At 22.6% G+C, this 18,431-nt stretch overlaps 1 protein-coding gene and 1 long non-coding RNA gene across 2 annotated transcripts; both read left to right on the top strand.

Moving 5' to 3' along the window:
• The first annotated feature begins 6,955 nt into the window (after positions 1 to 6,955).
• On the top strand, positions 6,956 to 7,315 carry LOC131182204 (uncharacterized). The gene is made up of 3 exons (XR_009150448.1): positions 6,956 to 7,001; positions 7,085 to 7,143; positions 7,239 to 7,315. It is a non-coding gene; the product is annotated as an uncharacterized LOC131182204 (long non-coding RNA).
• Positions 7,316 to 7,348: 33 nt separating this feature from the next.
• LOC131182413 (beta-glucosidase 12-like) lies at positions 7,349 to 9,640 on the top strand. Its single transcript, XM_058151963.1, has 10 exons — positions 7,349 to 7,352; positions 7,441 to 7,518; positions 7,651 to 7,738; positions 7,860 to 8,115; positions 8,200 to 8,315; positions 8,412 to 8,629; positions 8,754 to 8,788; positions 8,883 to 8,985; positions 9,086 to 9,209; positions 9,292 to 9,640. Exons 1-10 carry the CDS (start codon positions 7,349 to 7,351, stop codon positions 9,533 to 9,535), a joined length of 1,266 nt encoding a protein of 421 aa, XP_058007946.1. The 3' UTR covers positions 9,536 to 9,640.
• Positions 9,641 to 18,431: the final 8,791 nt, after the last annotated feature.

Genomic DNA, 18,431 nt, shown 5'->3' with positions numbered 1-18,431 from the left:
TTATACTTTTCATAGTAAAATTTTTTGCTACTAAGTTTAACATTTTTTGTAATGTGCTCACACATATAATATTTATAATTTTACATTTAATCCCTCTGATGCTTAGCTCCACCAATGTGCAACCGATTGGGCAACTTTCACTCTTGACGAGATTTTATTCGTTTGATAAGTATTAATGCTTAATTTATAGAAAAAAAGTATCAATGTTTAATGTTTAAAACCAATTAAGAGTAGTATGATCGGTCTTTTTTTATCTTTAAGATGTGACGAGTGGAGAGATCTCAAATTCAAGTCTATCTATCTACCTATTTTAAGATTATTTACATTTTTATTGAGAAACTGAGACAGCCACCTCCTGTTTACTCCATCAATTATTATGCCTCCATTGAATAAAAAATGTTTAATGCTTGAAATATTGTGTTCTCTTATTAGTTTTTTCAGTTAAATTATTTTATCCAATTTTTTTAGTTAACATTTTAAATTTTGATTTGAGTGTCTTGAATTAGATCTATTGATGTTCGGTTAGTTTCTTAGACTTATTATCTCTTTTTTTTTTTTTCCTATTTTTTCGTTAATAAAACTGATTCTAACTTATCAAAGAAAAAAAAAAAACTTCTCTTTTTCTTTTTCTTTTGTCTGCTTACACCCCACCACAGAAAGAGCAAAGTGATCAATAATTGCAGTGGAGAGTCTTCATACTTCAAATTTGGAGAAAAAGGGAAGTGTGAATAGAAACTTTGCAAGTGAAGTTAAAAAATGAAATTTAGGGTAGAGATGTGATAAAATAAGAAAACAAGAATCTTGAAAGATAAGAAGGAAAAAGAACTCGATAATAATACTTCGATGATAAATTATGTACAGAAAAAAAGAATTAATTAATGACAACTGACAAGATAATTTTACATGCAAGTTTTTTTTTTATAATAAAGTTTAATAATTAATTAATAAAGATTATAAGATAAATATAATAAATATAATATAACCTTTTCATAAGATAAAAAATGGATAATTTTTTTAATAGGTAAAAAAATTTATTAAAATAATGTCAGATATTAAAAATATTTTATATAATTTTTAAAATCGAATTCATAAAAGAAGTTGTAAAATTAAATAGTAAAATAGATTATTATCGAATGGAGTGTGCTTTCCATCAAATAGCTAAATTAAATGTTCCACTAACATAATCGGATACTTTAAATAAAAATAGTTCCTATTATATTTTATATAAATAATTTATTTTCAAATTTTTTATATAAAATTATAGTAATATAAAAATTAAAAAAAAAAAATAGTGTCATCTTCATGTGATTCACGAGCCGCTGATGTAAAGTGCGTCAATGAAGATGATATGGCAGAGAAAGAGAAGTATATATTACTTTTTGAACAGTGCACAGCTAAATCAGATTTTAGTTCGATGAGATATTGACATCTAGAGGTGGCACATTTTTGTTTGATGAATCAATCAATTCCATTGATTTAAAGTGATTTATAATTATTTCAATTTATATAAAATTTAAAATTATTAAAATAGATTGATCCCTAAAATTTAGAATTAGTCGATGATCTTTATGATTTGATTTGAAATTAATTCATTTAATTTGGCTTAATTATTTTGTATTTTAATTGAAAAATGAAATTAATGAAAATTATTTTTTTAAAAAAAATATTTTAATTTAAAATGATCTGCAACTTATATAAAAATCTTTTTGTATAATGCTAACTAAAATTTAATTATGAATTAGCTACTAATGATTGCGATTGACTATATAAATTTTATTTTCTAAAATTATTTAAAATTGTAAAAATAATTTAAAAATATTATAAATAATTATTAAACTTGTTGATTTATTCTTATATAATAAAAAATGTATATTATATATATAACTTAATTATATTTTTAAAAAACTATATTTTTAATTCTTATATATATATATATTATATAATAAATTAATAATTACATATCTATTTTAATAATAAAATAAATAATATATTCTTATTAATCATTTAATATACTAATAACAATTAGCTATCATATGTATTATCAATAACAACCATCAGCTATATGATGATTGATGAATGATGGAAAGATTTTGTCAAGAAATTGGGAATGAGGTGGTCCAGGTGGATGATTGTCGTGGATGTGGTAATTTCTAATTTGTCGTTAGCATGGAATGATTTATCATTCATTTAAATTTATATTAAATTTAAAATAATTAAAATCTAAATAATTCATAAAATAGAATCACTCTAATGATTTATATAATTTAATTTAAAATAATTCATAAAAAATAAGTTCAAATGAAAGATGAATAGCCATAAATTTATAAATTCAGCAACTGCATCTAAGATTAAATTTTTTTTAATTAAAATTTTAATTTTTTATTAAAAATTATTTTTTTATAATTTTATTTTTTACAAGAAAACTAAAACATAATACTTATCAAATGAGTGATATACATCGGATCAAATTAAATTAGACTTTTTTATAATTTGGTTACATAATGTTAATTATTTTTTTATTAAAAAGTATATATTAAAATCATTTTGGGAAGGCCATTAAATAAGTTAGTAACAAAAATTTTTAAATCTCAGATATTATAAAGTTTTTTATTTTGAAAATTCCCCCTCCCTCCTTCCCTAATGATTAATAAAGCTCCACCCCACTTTTATCTTTTGAAAAGCATTATCAATTAAAGCATTCCACTAATTAAAATAATTCATCAATAAAGTCATGTAAAAAGTAAAGAGATCCATACATTGGGGACCAGATCAAACAAAAGAAAAGAGTATGTATTCGATCAGCTTCACATGTTGGGAAAAGGAACTTTCTATTTGGTGCGTAAAGGAGAGGATATGGTTGGAGTATGCTCCACCGCATTTGCTGTTATTAGCTATGTCAGATGTTCAAACTTTTTCAGTTTCTTCTGCTTAATGAATTTTTTTTTTTTTCCCTGAAAAAAACTTTATGAAAAATATTGTATAAATCACACTTACACATATTAAAGAACACAAAATTTAGCATGTTTTTGTATAATCCTACACCATCAACAAATCCTCAAATTAAAAAAAAAAATTATATAAACACTAATTATTTTTTTTATCCTCAATATCACTCAAACAACTCATGAAATTCGGTATACTTCTCCATTTTGTGAGCTCTTTACATTGTAATGCTCAACTAACTACTCATATATATAGGCCACTAAAATGTAATCTTTTTGGGACTTCTAATTATTAAATTTCATCATTTAAATTCTACTAAACTTTCTATTTTATTTAATCTCCTAATTCTAATTCAACTTGGACTCAAGAAAACAATTCATCATTGAAAAAATAAATCATTAATTTTTTGAGACAAAAATAATTTAACATATTAAGAAATCACTTAATTTGAAGCTTAAACTTATAGGTGAAAAATTCAAAAATTGTTTTATATCTCTAATATATATTCGCACGTGAAACTATTCAATTCAAAAATTTAAACAAATAGGTGAGAGTCTCAAAAATAATTTTATACAAAAATAATTTTATATTTTTTAACACAATGAAGATTCTGGCTCAAAAATTGTCAGCTTAAAAGATTAAAAGATGAGCTATTATATAACATAATCAATTTTTAATATTCTAGACATAATGATCTTCTCCCAGTAGATCGTCATGTTTCACATACTATAATTATACCATCCTGTCTCCTCTTTGCAATTAGCAATGATTCTGGCATGATATATGTACGTTCTTATTATGTCCCCCTCAAGGGGACGTTCGACATTGTTATTTGATAATTAATTTGGATAACTAGAGTTGTTTATTTTCTTGGGATTAGGAACTGAACAGTTTCAGTCAGTCATATGATATGTGGATCCCATTTGAATTATGTGCTTCAAATCAACTCTTAAAGGAAAATATTTTTTTTTCTTGAATCTCTATCATGCATGCATATATATGTTCATCCTTCTTCTCCAAAGCCTTCTTCTCCAAAGCCTTCTTCTTGGATTTGTTGTGGTAAGTTGAATTTGGTATTCTAATGCAGGCATTGTTGTTCCCTCTTCCATATATGGATTAACTTCTATGATTCGTAATTGTGCTTCAAATCAGCTCATAGTGGAGTTCTACAAAGTCTTGGCCTTTCAAAGCCTTGAAGATTTTGCTCTTTTGGATTCCTTGTCCTTTAGAATTAATGTAAGCTTAAATGGTACATTGACGGATCTCTCTTTGGAACACTGAAAGAACCATTCTTGGTAAAGAGAGGACCTGCAAATTGAACCAGATTTTGCTCTTCGAAGGGTGGTTCATCGCATCATCTCCCTAGCAATCTCAATCGAACAAGATTGATGATATGATTAGTCTCTTCCCTTATCAACTGCAGGTTCACTCATTGTTTTAGAGAGGCAATAAAGAAATTTATTATTATTATTATTAGCTGATTCACTTGCTAACCAAGGTTATAACCTCTCGGCTCTCGCTGATGCTGCTTATCCTGCACCTCCGTTGGCTCTTTTCATTGTTTCTGCTTGCATTTGGCAAAGGTGGTCTTCTGCAAATTTTGAACACTCTAACCCATGATCGTGTCATAAGGACATAAACTTTGGGACATTATTAGGATGATATTTTTTTTGTTTATTGGGAGGTTAGAGGAGTGGGGACTCCAAAGCGGCAATGGATAATATGTTTTTAACCACTACTGAACCAGACTATGCTACTAGGATAAATTGTTCAATTTTCTATTGGCAATTTTTTATAAAATAAAAATCCAATGAAACAATGGTAAATAAATAAATAAGATGGTTCAATTTTTTTTAAATAATTATCATTGAGAAAAAGATAATTATTTCAATGTATGTTGTCACCTACAATGACAGACACATCATCCTCACAAAGAAGCAGAGTTTGATCAGCAATGTATACTAAGTCATGTCCTGCGATTTGGAATGAGTCGACATAGCTGTCAAAGAATTCCTAATTTAGACAGATTACAATTATTATAATTTAATTTAAATTTCTAATTTTTGCTTCAAAAAAATATACAAATTTCTAGTTTTAGAATAATGAGTAATATAGATAATTGATTATTGAAAGAAGCCTAACGGAATGTACTCTTTTTATCTGTTCACATCAATAATTTAAACATTGTCCACCACAGAAAAGTGAATAATTGTGGACCTGCGTGTTTGTACCTCAAATTTGTAAAGGGAAGTATGAAATATATCGTAAGACAACTTTAAGAAAACAATTAATAATACATAATGAAATTATAGAGTACTATGATTAGAAAATAAAATGGGTTAGTCTATCATATTATATATATATAAATATCATATTGAATCATTAGATTTATCTCTTAAATTGAACTATATCTCAAAATTAATACCCTCTTGATCAATCTCCTTTATAAATAAAACAAAAATGTGAAATTAAAGGAGCCATGACTCCACCAAACTTAATTTCCACAATTTCATATGCGTATAAAAGTTTCTTGGAACCATTGAAATCTTTTTCCATTGTTAATAGACCTTTGAAATCTGAAAATTTTCAATTGATTCTTGAAATTGTTATGTTTTTTCATTGTTATCATTATTTATGGCTCCCTAAAATCTAAAAATTTTGATTTAATCCTTTGATTTTTCATTAATTTTCACCATTATTCTAAGCCCTTCATTCTTCAAGTTCTAGTTCCGTCCATAAAGTTATAACAACGCAAAAGTAAACTAATTAGGATGATCCATTATTTACAAACAACTAAATCAGAATTAAAAATGTCAATTATACTATTTATATTTTTAAATATAATAAAATTATGAGCTTAATGGTACTGGAGTTGTCTCTAATACTAGAAGATCCCAAATTTAAATTTTAATAGGAGCTAGCGAATTGTAAACAAAAAAAAAAAAAACATTTTATCTTAGGAATTAGCTGTTTGATGTAGCTTCAGTACTTGCCTGTTAGTTGTAGCTGGTTTTGGGTTCTCTTTTCCATCTTTGGTCCATTCTGGTTCTGTGTATCTGAATTTCTTTCTTTGTGCTTTTGTTCTAGTTATTTTGTTGTTTTGGTAGTTTCTTCTGAGGAGTTTTTTTCATCACCATTACAAGTTAGTTATCTAGGATGGGTGCAATTGGGTTCGATCTGTTCATCAAGTATTCTTTTTTTGGTGCTTTCCCCCCTTTTTCTCATTAATAAATTTATTTGCTTATATAAAAAAAAGTTTTTGGATTAGGGATCTTAAATTTCAGATCGGAATTAATTAATATTTTTAGTTAACATTTTAATAAAACTAGGGTTGATTCTCTAAATGTAAGAACGTTACAAGTGAAAGATTTAACGTTACAAGTGAAAGATTTTTCCCCCCCTTTTTTCCCTTTATTAAAAGAAAAAGAAGGGCAATCACCAAGGAATCTTGCTTTGGCTTTAATCCCATGAGAGGACGAGAATAGTGCAAGTGGAGGATCATGCATGCAAATGCATCACGTTACCAATTTCAAGCCTTGGCATGAACTCTATATAAAGGGGGCATTGCCAAGAAGTGAAAACCACACAAGCACTTGAAACCATAATATCGTCTTTTGGTTATGGCTTCTAAGCACTCTCTTCAGCTGTTAGAGATGCTCATCTTCCTCATAAGCTTTTTGGCTCTTGCTAAGCCAGCTTTAATGGCAGATTGTGTCCCGGAAAATTTTAACCGCACTTATTTTCCAGATGACTTCATTTTTGGGACAGCCACTTCTGCTTACCAGGTATAGAACTTTATTCATTGATGACCTGGGATTGTAGCAGTATGTGCTTTCCCAACATCCGTTTCTTAACTTTTCTAAATAAAAGGATGAAGCTAGGGAAGAAAATAATGAACAAGTAGATTAATTCTCATTGTTCATCACTAACTATCTAGGTATAACTATATATTTGAATAATTGTTTAAAGTCTTATTTATGGTATTCAGATCGAAGGTGCAGCTAACATATCAGGCAAAGGACCTAGTGTTTGGGACACATTTACTCATGAGTATCCAGGTTACCTTTGTGTGTGTGTGTGTGTGTGTGTTTTGATATATATTTATGTGCAAAATTTTAATTATTTTTATGTAATCTTGCAGAAAGGATAAAGGATCACAGCACCGGAGATGTTGCAGTTGATTTCTATCACCGCTACAAAGTATAATAATCAAACTTCTTATTTTTCTTTTCCCATCAAATTCTTGTTCCTTGTCAACAATAAATTAAACAAAATTTGTGAAATCAATTTTGTAGGAAGATATACAAAACGTGAAGAGTATGGGTTTTAATGCTTTCAGATTCTCCATTTCCTGGCCAAGAGTTATACCTAGTAAGGACCTTATCAAAATTTGAAACTTTTCAACATGTGTTGCCATCATATGAATTTTACTACATGTTTATGATTTTTACATTTTCCGTCTTCTTAAATATTTTTCTTTTAAATATCAATATTTAGGTGGAAGAAGACGTGAAGGAGTGAACGAGGAAGGGATTGAATTCTACAACAGTGTTATCAATGAAACTATAAACCAAGGTGATAATTATTTCCTTTTCCTTGAAATGATTCAAAATAACGAATAGAAATTTTATGTCGTTAACATTTAGAAAACATTTTCAAAATGGTAATACAACAAATTTCTAATTTCTTTTCTTGTAAAAAAATCAGGTCTTCAGCCATTTGTTACTATTTTTCATTGGGATACTCCTCAAGCCCTAGAGGACAAGTATCGTGGCTTTTTAAGCCGGAATATCGTGTAAGGATATAGCTACAAATCACATTTTCAAATTATTATTTTTTTTAATTTTATATCAAGTTAAATCAATAATAATATCTAAGTAAACATCTTATCAAATAATTACATAAACTATGTACAGGGAAGATTATCGTGATTATGCAGATCTTCTCTTTGAAAAATTTGGTGACAGAGTGAAGTTCTGGATGACTTTCAATGAACCATGGTCTCTTAGTGGATTCTCATATGATGATGGAGTTTTTGCTCCTGGTCGATGCTCATCTTGGGTGAATCGTCAATGTCGTGCTGGAAACTCAGCCACTGAACCTTACATAGTTGCCCATCATCTACTTCTTGCTCATTCTGCAGCTGTACAATTATATAGAGGAAAGTACAAGGTATATATATGTAAAATGAATTAAATTGTTTACTTCTCAAGTAAAAATATATGCAAAATTGAGCTTATTATATTTACTATGTAGGAAACTCAAAATGGCCAGATCGGGATCACAATTTTTACCTTCTGGTTTGAACCTCTCTCCAATAGAGCAGAAGATATTGAAGCATCCAAAACAGCGCTTGACTTCATGTTCGGATTGTGAGTCTTTCTTCCAAAATAAGCTAGAAAAAGTAAGCATTTATTATGTAAAAAAGTCTTTTTTTAATAAAAACAATTTTATTTCACATTTCCTAGGTGGATGGATCCTCTGACCTATGGTCGATATCCAAGGATTGTGCGAGATTTAGCTGGAGATAGATTGCTCAATTTTACTGAGGAAGAAACTCATTTGCTTAGAGGATCATATGATTTTCTTGGGTTACAATACTACACATCATATTATGCAAAGCCAAATGCTCCGGTTGATCCAGATCATATCAGATATAAAACTGATAGTCACATTACTGAAACTCGTAAGTTTATATATAAAAATAATAAATAGAAGGTTTAAAGAAAATAATTATTTAACATGTTATTCATTGATAAGTTTTTCTTTATAAAAGAAGTTTAAATGATTTTTTTTTATTTACTTTGCAGCTTATGATTATGATGGTAATCTCATTGGTCCACAGGTTAGTATGTAAGAAAATGAATTAATAAAAATATGATACAAAGAGAATTCAACATTTATTGATATATCAATAATATATAAATTAAAAATTGCAGGCATATTCGTCTTGGTTTTACATTTTCCCGAAAGGTATCCGACATCTTTTAAACTATACCAAAGATACATACAATGATCCAGTAATTTATATTACTGAGAATGGTAAGCGGTTGATGTCTTTCTCACGTAAAAATGCTACATAGTCAATTACAATTATGTTTTGGCCTAATTTATTAATTTGGGTTTCTGTATACTATTTTAGGAGTCGACAATTTGAACACTGAAATTGACAAAGCTGGTGAAGAGAACATAACTGCAGCACTTAAAGATGAATTCAGGATAGATTATTATAGAAAACATATGTGGAATGCTTTAGGGTCCCTCAAGTAAGTCAAATCTTTAAAATACTAATGTAGAAATTTTTGTTGGTTCTTAATTGATTTTTCTAATGATTGTTGGTTTTGGCAGGGATTACCATGTTAATCTCAAAGGTTACTTCGCATGGTCATATCTGGACAACTTCGAATGGAATATTGGTTATACTTCAAGGTTTGGTTTGTACTATGTAGACTACCACAACAACCTGACAAGAATCCGCAAAAATTCAGCTGACTTTTTCGAGAAATTCCTGAATCCACTAAATACTTCAGAAAATATCGCCCAGATTACTTCAGAGTATTCAAGGAAGATTGGGAAATTCTACGTAATGTAGCCTGTGTTGTGCCTTGTAAAGGTGCCATATCAATCTGTGTTGCAATTAAATAATATCATCACTGGGCTACTCCTAAGCTCCTGTGATGCTGTGTGTCCCCTACGAGAGTTCTAAGCATGACTTGTTGTATTGCTATTCTATGTTTGAAATAAATGTATTTTCCTTTTGAGTTGTGTTGTATTGCTCTTGACTTGTAATTGCATTGGTTGGCTTTAAGAGTATATAGACTTTTAAGAATATATCATATCATATGACAATTCCAATTAATATTATTTTACAATATTTAAACAAAGAAATTTAAAAAAAAAAAAAACTTAAAGTTTGAAAGAAATTAAAAATTATATTTGTTTAATGTTAATAAATTATATTATTTTCATATTTAGCAAAAATCTTTAAACATTAAAATTAAATAATCATTTGCACAATGCACAGATAAAGATTAATTATTATAATTTCAAATCATATCTGTAGAAAATTTAAGTTAATATAATTAAAATTTTGTGCCATCATACTGAAAAGTTAAATAAAAGAAATCAACAATGGAATACCGAATACCTACATAAGAACTAATATTTGGGATGTGAGCAAACATAGGCCAATACATTTCTCATGGGGTGAAGTAAGATTTAATACTAATGTCAATTGGTTAGTTTTAACATGTAGCAATTGTTTATCGAAGTTTAAGCAAGTCCATATTTCATACTTCATAGATTTTAGCCTCTACTCTAATTATTTATTTCACCCTTAAATTCAAAATTCTAATATGGTATCAAACAGATCAGGTCTGATTTCAATTCCATTTTTTTGATGTTGTTGCTAGCTTGTCTGAATGTTCAGTTATAGTGAGATCCATTTTGTACCAAATCAATTTATTTTACTATTTTAATTTGATTTTGATTCTTAATTAAAAATTGATTTTATATAATTTTTTTTATAATTTTTTAGATGTATTATATATTTTCAGGATAATTATATATATTTTCAGGATAATTATATATATTTATATACAATTAGAAATATATATATATGCTTTCTTGATAAATTTAGTTATAAATATATTAAATTATTTTATAATATTTAATTATAATAAATATAATATATTATATAATATGTTTTCTAATTCTTAATTTTTTTTGATAGGCTTCTAATTCTTAATTATATATGTACAATTATATAATTAAAAAATAGGTAAAATGTGTATATATTATGTAATTATATTAGCAGATAATTTTAAAGTTTAAATGGTAATTTAAATTTGACTTTTCATGGCACAAATTGAATAAAATTATTTTAAGAATTAAAATTAAAATTAAAATGGAGATAAAATTGAACCGAAGTCAAAAATTAAAAATGGAATCGAATTAATATCAAACTATTAAAGAATAAAATCTGATCGTACACCCTTAGGACTTAGAGTTGGCAATCCGTGCTACCATTGATCAATTATTGGTATGAAAAGATTATTTTCTCTTAATAAAATTTATGATTTTTAAAAAAATTGATATGAAAAATCCGATTTATTTTTTTAAATAAAAAAAAGTTCAAGAAGGTTTTTGATAAGATAAAATAATTGCTGAAATGAATTCAAATCAGCTCTTTAACTTTTCTATAATGTTAAAATAAATCCATTTTGACCTTTTAGGTTAAATAAACCCAAAAGTTTTTGTTTAGAATCAAATAAACCCACTTTTTGTCAAAAATATTAAAATAATTTTCAAATTTTTATTGATAAGATATTAATTTTTATATTTTAAATATTAAAATTTATTTATTATTTTAATTAAAATAAAAAAAATTAATAACACAACCAAACTCCATGTAACACCCTCACTTTAGTAAGTCCGTACATTCAACTGTTCCAGTGACCAGTGCCAGTCCGGACAGCTAGAACGTCTGAAAAAATATTTTAACTAAAGTGAGGAACAATAATTAATTCAAATAATAATAAGAAAAATTTAGAAAAAATTTTAGAAATAAAATACAATTAAGTTAAATGAACCGGTGCCCTAGCGATGGGTAACCAAGTGGGAAGTTGCGGTTGGGAAGTTGCGGTCTTTGCAGCTAAGAGCCCTAAACCCAGGAGAAAATTCATGAAATAATTTTTGGAACTCCAGAGAAGAGTCATTGAAGTTTCGATGGCATTAGAATGCCAAGAAAATGTTTAGAAAAATTTTTAGATCGCTACAGACGATTTTGGCTCAATAAGCCAAACGAAGGGCATTTTGGTCATGTCGTCTTCAGAGATGATTTTTAGCCGACTTGCCCAATTAAGTATGTAACGCCCTCGCCGTAGGTAATCCATATATTTTACTGTTTCGACTACTAATGTCTGTTCGAACAGTCAGAATGTCTGGAACTACACTTAAACTATAATAAGGAGGCATAAATTGAAGGAATAAATTTTAAGAAAATATTGGAAAAATTTAGAGGAAATAAAGAAAAATTTAGAGAATTTATTTATTTGGTACAAAAATAATAAAAATAACCTGATATGCACCATGAAGGGCATTTTGGTCATTTTACCCCCCAAAGGTGAATTATATGAGATAAGAGACAAAATCCCACCAACCCCAAGCCTCTATCTTCTTCTTCCCTCTTCTCTCTCTTCCTCTCTTTGAGCCATCCACCATGGGAGCTCTCTCCCTCCATTTTTTTTTTCCCTAAAACTTGATTTTCCAAGCTTTCTCCTCACCAAAACCCATAGACCCCTTCATTAAAAAGTTAGTCCACTCCATAAGGAAGCTATTGATAGTGAAAAGAAGAAGAAAAGTTGAAGTTTAACAAGTTACCCAAGAGGTTAGTGCCTAATCTTCCTTTCTTCCTTTATTAATCCTTGAGTTAAGGTTAAAATAAAGTGAAATTTATAAGAAACTAAAAGAAATAGGTAAGTTATGAGGGGAGTTAATTTTTGGTACCCATATAAGATTTTAAAATCAATACATTTATGTCAAATAGTAAAATTAAATTAAATTTATTGCACTGCCACATATACCAATTATATTACTATATATTTATATTTATATATATATAAAGTAAGGAGGTTTTCTCTTACTATTGCCATATGGTACTATAAATTTTAGTGCTGCCACTTGGCATTTGTTATATAAAAATTATTATATTTTACAATTATAATAATTAATATAAGTAATTATTATTTTTGATATTAAATATTTAATTTTATTTTTTATTTAATTCTAATTTCTTTTTAAATATTTTTACTATTACCATAATTTTAATGGCTAACTAATTAAAAATATCAGATATATTTTAAAAATTTTTAATTTTTAATTTAAGGATTCTTAAATTTTTTATTATTTCATTTAATTATAAAAATTTAAGAATTATACATCTTAAAATTAATAAAATAATTTAGAATTATACTATAAAAATTATCAAATAGAGTTAAATAATTTATTCTCTCTATTTTTTATATATTTAATAAATTTTAATTTATCTTGATTTTATTTTATTTTAACACATCGTTAATAAAAATATATTTTAATTATATATTGAATGTTATATATATATATATATATATATATATATATATATATATATATATATATATATATATATATATAATAAATTATGAAAAAAATGAAATAAAATTTTATTTTCATAGTAATAAAAATAAGAAATTTATGTTAATATTTCATTTTTATTATTTAAAAATTTAAAATTTTTTAAAATATATCTGCTATTTTTAATTAGTTAGCCATAAAAATTATGGTAATAGTAAAAATATTAATAAAGAAAATAGAATTAAATAAAAAATAAAATTAAATACTTAATATAAAAAATAATAATTACTTATATTAATTATTATAATTGTAAAATTTAATAATTTTTAAAATAATTTAGAATTATACTATAAAAATTATCAAATGGAGTTAAATAATTTATCCTCTCTATTTTTTATATATTTAATAAATTTTAATTTATCTTGATTTTATTTTATTTTAACACATCGTTAATAAAAATATATTTTTAATTATATATTGAATGTTATATATATATATATATATATATATATATATATATATATATATATATATAATAAATTATGAAAAAATGAAATAAAATTTTATTTTCATAGTAATAAAAAAAAGAAATTTATGTTAATATTTTATTTTTATTATTTAAAAATTTAAAACTTTTTAAAATATATCCGCTATTTTTAATTAGTTAGCCATAAAAATTATGGTAATAGTAAAAATATTTAAAAAGAAAATAGAATTAAATAAAAAATAAAATTAAATACTTAATATAAAAAATTAATAATTACTTATATTAATTATTATAATTGTAAAATTTAATAATTTTTAAAATAATTTAGAATTATACTATAAAAATTATCAAATGGAGTTAAATAATTTATCCTCTCTATTTTTTATATATTTAATAAATTTTAATTTACCTTGATTTTATTTTATTTTAACACATCGTTAATAAAAATATATTTTTAATTATATATTGAATGTTATATATATATATATATATATATATATATATATATATATATATATATATATATATATATATATATATATATATATATATATATAATGAAATAAAATTTTATTTTCATAGTAATAAAAATAAGAAATTTATTTTAATATTCCATTTTTATTATTTTTTTATATTCTTTATAGTATAATTAATAAATAACTAATATTAATATTAATCATATAATATTGTTTTATTATTATTTAGAAAAATTATATATATTTATGCACACTTGCCCCCACTTGAAGTTTTATTTTTTATTAATTAATTGTATAAATTTTTTAAATTATGACTAAATTATTAATTTTTTAATTATGCATATATAAGTTACAAATTATTTAATTATTATACGTTAATACTATAATAAATAGCTATTATTATTGTTGTTATTATTATTATTATTACTATTATAAATATTTAAAAAGTTTAATTTAATTAGAGAAAGGAAAAATTAAGAATTAATTGAACTAATTTATTAATTTTACCTAATAAAAACATATACTAATTTTATATGTATTACATTTTCACTTTCTGATAAAGAATAGGTTCATATTTTTATAAAACAAATTCAAGAGGAGGTAAGATTTTAAATCTATCATATTTATATCAATCGGTAATTTTTAATAAAATTTAATGATGACTATTTTACTATATTTTCTAAAAGTCACAATATATAATTATTATATAATTTAATTTTTTAAAGACAATCTTCTTTTATATATATATATATATATATATATAAAGTAGGAATGTATTTACTGACAAATGATATGTAACACTTTCCTTTTAAATATCTTTACTATTATTATTATTACCATAATTTTTATAGCTAATTAATTAAAAATAGTAGATATATTTCAAAAATTTATAAATTTCTTATTTAAAGATTTTTAAATTTTTTATTATTTCATTTAATTATAAAAATTTGAGAATTATACATCTTAAAATTAATAAAATAATTTAAAATTATACTATAAAAATTATCACATGGAGTTAAATATTTTATCCTTTTATCACATAGAGTTAAATAATTTACCCTATCTTTATTTTTTATATATTTAATAAATTTTAATTTACCTTGAATTTATTTTACTTTAACACATATTTAATAAAAATATATTTTCAATTATATATTGAATGTTATATATATATATATATATATATATGATGAATTATGAAAAAATGAAATAAAATTTTATTTTCCTAGTAATGAAAAATAAGAAATTTATGTTAATATTTAATTTTTGTTATTTTTTTGATATTTTTATAGTATGATTAATAAATAACTAATATTAGTATTAATCATATTATATTATTTTATTATTATCTAGAAAAATTATATATATGTACACCTTGCCCCTTGAAGTTTTAGTTTTTATTAATTAATTATATAATTTCTTTAAAATATGATCAAGTTATTAATTTTCTAATTATGCATATATAAGTTACAAATTATTTAATTATTACACTTTAATACTATAATAAATAGCTATTATTATTGTTGTTATTATTATTATCAATACCTAAAAGGTTCAATTTAATTAGAGAAATAAAAAAATTAGGAATTAATTGAACTAATTTATTAATTTTATGTAATAAAAGAAATACTAATTTAATATATGTTGTATTTTCACTTTTTGATAAAAAAGTAGTCCATATTTTTATAAAACAAATTCAAGAGGATGTATGATTTTAAATCTATTATATTTATACCAATTAGAAAATTTTAATTAAATTTATTAATGACTATTTTTTTATATTTTCTGAAAGTTATAATATACAATTATTATATAATTTAATTTTCTAAATACAATCCTTTTATATATATATATATATATATATATATATATATATATATATATATATATATAAAGTATGGATACATTCACAGGAAAACAACATGTAATACTTTCCTTAAAAAATTTGTTACGTATCACTTTTTATAAATATTATCTTTTATATTAATTACTATTTAATTTTTTATTTATCTTTTAATTATTATTATTATTTAAAATATTACATTAAAATTTATGATTTAAATTATTATTATTTTTTTAAATATAATTTTTTAAAAATTAAGACATTTTATAATTAAATACAATATTTATAAATTATTTATATTATTCTGTAAATACTAATTATTATTTAATTTTTAATTCTTCTTTTAATTATTATTATTATCATTTATAATACTACTTTAACATTTATTAGTTAAAATATTATTTTACAATTATAATAATTAATATAAGTAATTATTATTTTTTATATTAAGTATTTAATTTTATTTTTTATTTAATTCTAATTTGCTTTTAAATATTTTTACTATTACCATTATTACCATAATTTTTATGGTTAATTAATTAAAAATAGCAGATATATTTCAAAAATTTATAAATTTTTCATTTAAGGATTCTTAAATTTTTTATTATTTAATTTAATTATAAAAATTTAAGAATTATACATTTTAAAATTGCTAAAATAATTTAGAATTATACTATAAAAATTATCATATAGAGTTAAATAATTTATCTTTTCTCTTTTTTATATATTTAATAAATTTTAATTTACCTTGATTTTATTTTATTTTAACACATCGTTAATAAAAATATATTTTTAATTATTAATTGAATGTTATATATATAATAAATTATGAAAAAATGAAATAAAATTTTATTTTCATAGCAATAAAAAGTAAAAAATTTATGTTAATATTTAATTTTCATTATTTTTTTGATATTATTTATAGTATAATTAATAAATAACTAATATTAGTATTAATTATATTATATTATTTTATTATTATTTAAAAAATTATATATATATATATGTGTGTGTGTGTGCGCGGGCGCACACTTGCCCCCACTTGAAGTTTTATTTTTTATTAATTAATTATACAATTTTTTAAAATTATGACTAAGTTATTAATTTTCTAATTATGCATATATAAGTTATAAATTATTTAATTATTACATTTTAATACTATAATAAATAGCTATTATTGTTATTATTATTATTATTATTATAAATAAATAAAAAGTTCAATTTAATTAGAAAAAGGAAAAATTAAGTATTAATTGAATTAATTTATTAATTTTACCTAATAAAAATATATACTAATTTTATATGTGTTGCATTTTCATTTTTTGATAAAGAATCGATCCATATTTTTATAAAGCAAATTTAAAATGAGGTAAGATTTTAAATCTATCATATTTATGTCAATTGGTAATTTTTAATTAAATTTATTGATGACTATTTTACTATATTTTCTGAAAGTTATAATATACAATTATTATATAATTTAATTTTCTAAATACAATCCTTATATATATATATATATATATATAAAGAGTAGGAATGCATTTACTGGAAAGTGACACGTAAAACTTTTTTTTTAAACTATCTTTACTATTACCATTATTATCATAATTTTTATAATTAACTAATTAAAAATAGCAGATATATTTCAAAAATTTATAAATATCATTATTACCATAATTTTTATCGCTAACTAATTAAAAATAGCAGATATATTTAAAAAATTTATAAATTTCTCATTTAAAATTTTTTAAATTTTTTATTATTTCATTTAATTATAAAAATTTAAGAATTATACATCTTAAAATTAATAAAATAATTTAGAATTATACTATAAAAATTATCATATGGAGTTAAATATTTTATCCTCCTATCACATAGAGTTAAATAATTTATCATCTCTGTCTTTTTTATATATTTAATAAATTTTAATTTACCTTGATTTTATTTTACTTTAACACATATTTAATAAAAATATATTTTTAATTATATATTAAATATTATATATATATATATAATGAATTATGAAAAAATGAAATAAAATTTTATTTTCATAGTAATAAAAAATAAGAAATTTATGTTAATATTCAATTTTTGTTATTTTTTTGATATTCTTTATAGTATGATTAATAAATAACTAATATTAGTATTAATTATATTATATTATTTTATTATTATTTAAAAAAATTATATATATATATATAATTTTTTATATATATGTATATGCCTGCCCCTAGAAGTTTTACTTTTTATTAATTAATTATATAATTTTTTTAAATTATGATTAAGTTATTAATTTCTCAATTATACATATACAAGTTATAAATTATTTAATTATTACAATTTAATACTATAATAAATAATAATTATTATTGTTGTTATTATTATTGTAAATACTTGAAAGGTTCAATTTAATTAGAGAAAGAAAAAATTAAGAATTAATTGAACTATTTTATTAATTTTACCTAATAAAAATATATACTAATTTTATATATGTTGTATTTTCACTTTCTAATAAAAAAATGGTCCATATTTTTATAAAATAAATTCAAGAGGAGTTAAGATTTTAAAT

Source organism: Hevea brasiliensis, chromosome 8 (assembly GCF_030052815.1).
Source record: "Hevea brasiliensis isolate MT/VB/25A 57/8 chromosome 8, ASM3005281v1, whole genome shotgun sequence".
In the NCBI taxonomy this organism is placed as follows: Eukaryota; Viridiplantae; Streptophyta; class Magnoliopsida; order Malpighiales; family Euphorbiaceae; genus Hevea; species Hevea brasiliensis.
Note: the sequence above shows the minus strand (reverse complement) of the source record. Positions and strands in the feature narration are given on the sequence as shown.

Excerpts from the sequence above, each read along its gene's own strand:
- LOC131182413 (XM_058151963.1), top strand. Across the intron at positions 7,739-7,859 it reads TTTTTAAGCCGGAATATCGT|GGAAGATTATCGTGATTATG; the intron begins GTAAGGATATAG and ends AACTATGTACAG. Across the intron at positions 8,630-8,753 it reads TAGTCACATTACTGAAACTC|CTTATGATTATGATGGTAAT; the intron begins GTAAGTTTATAT and ends TTTACTTTGCAG.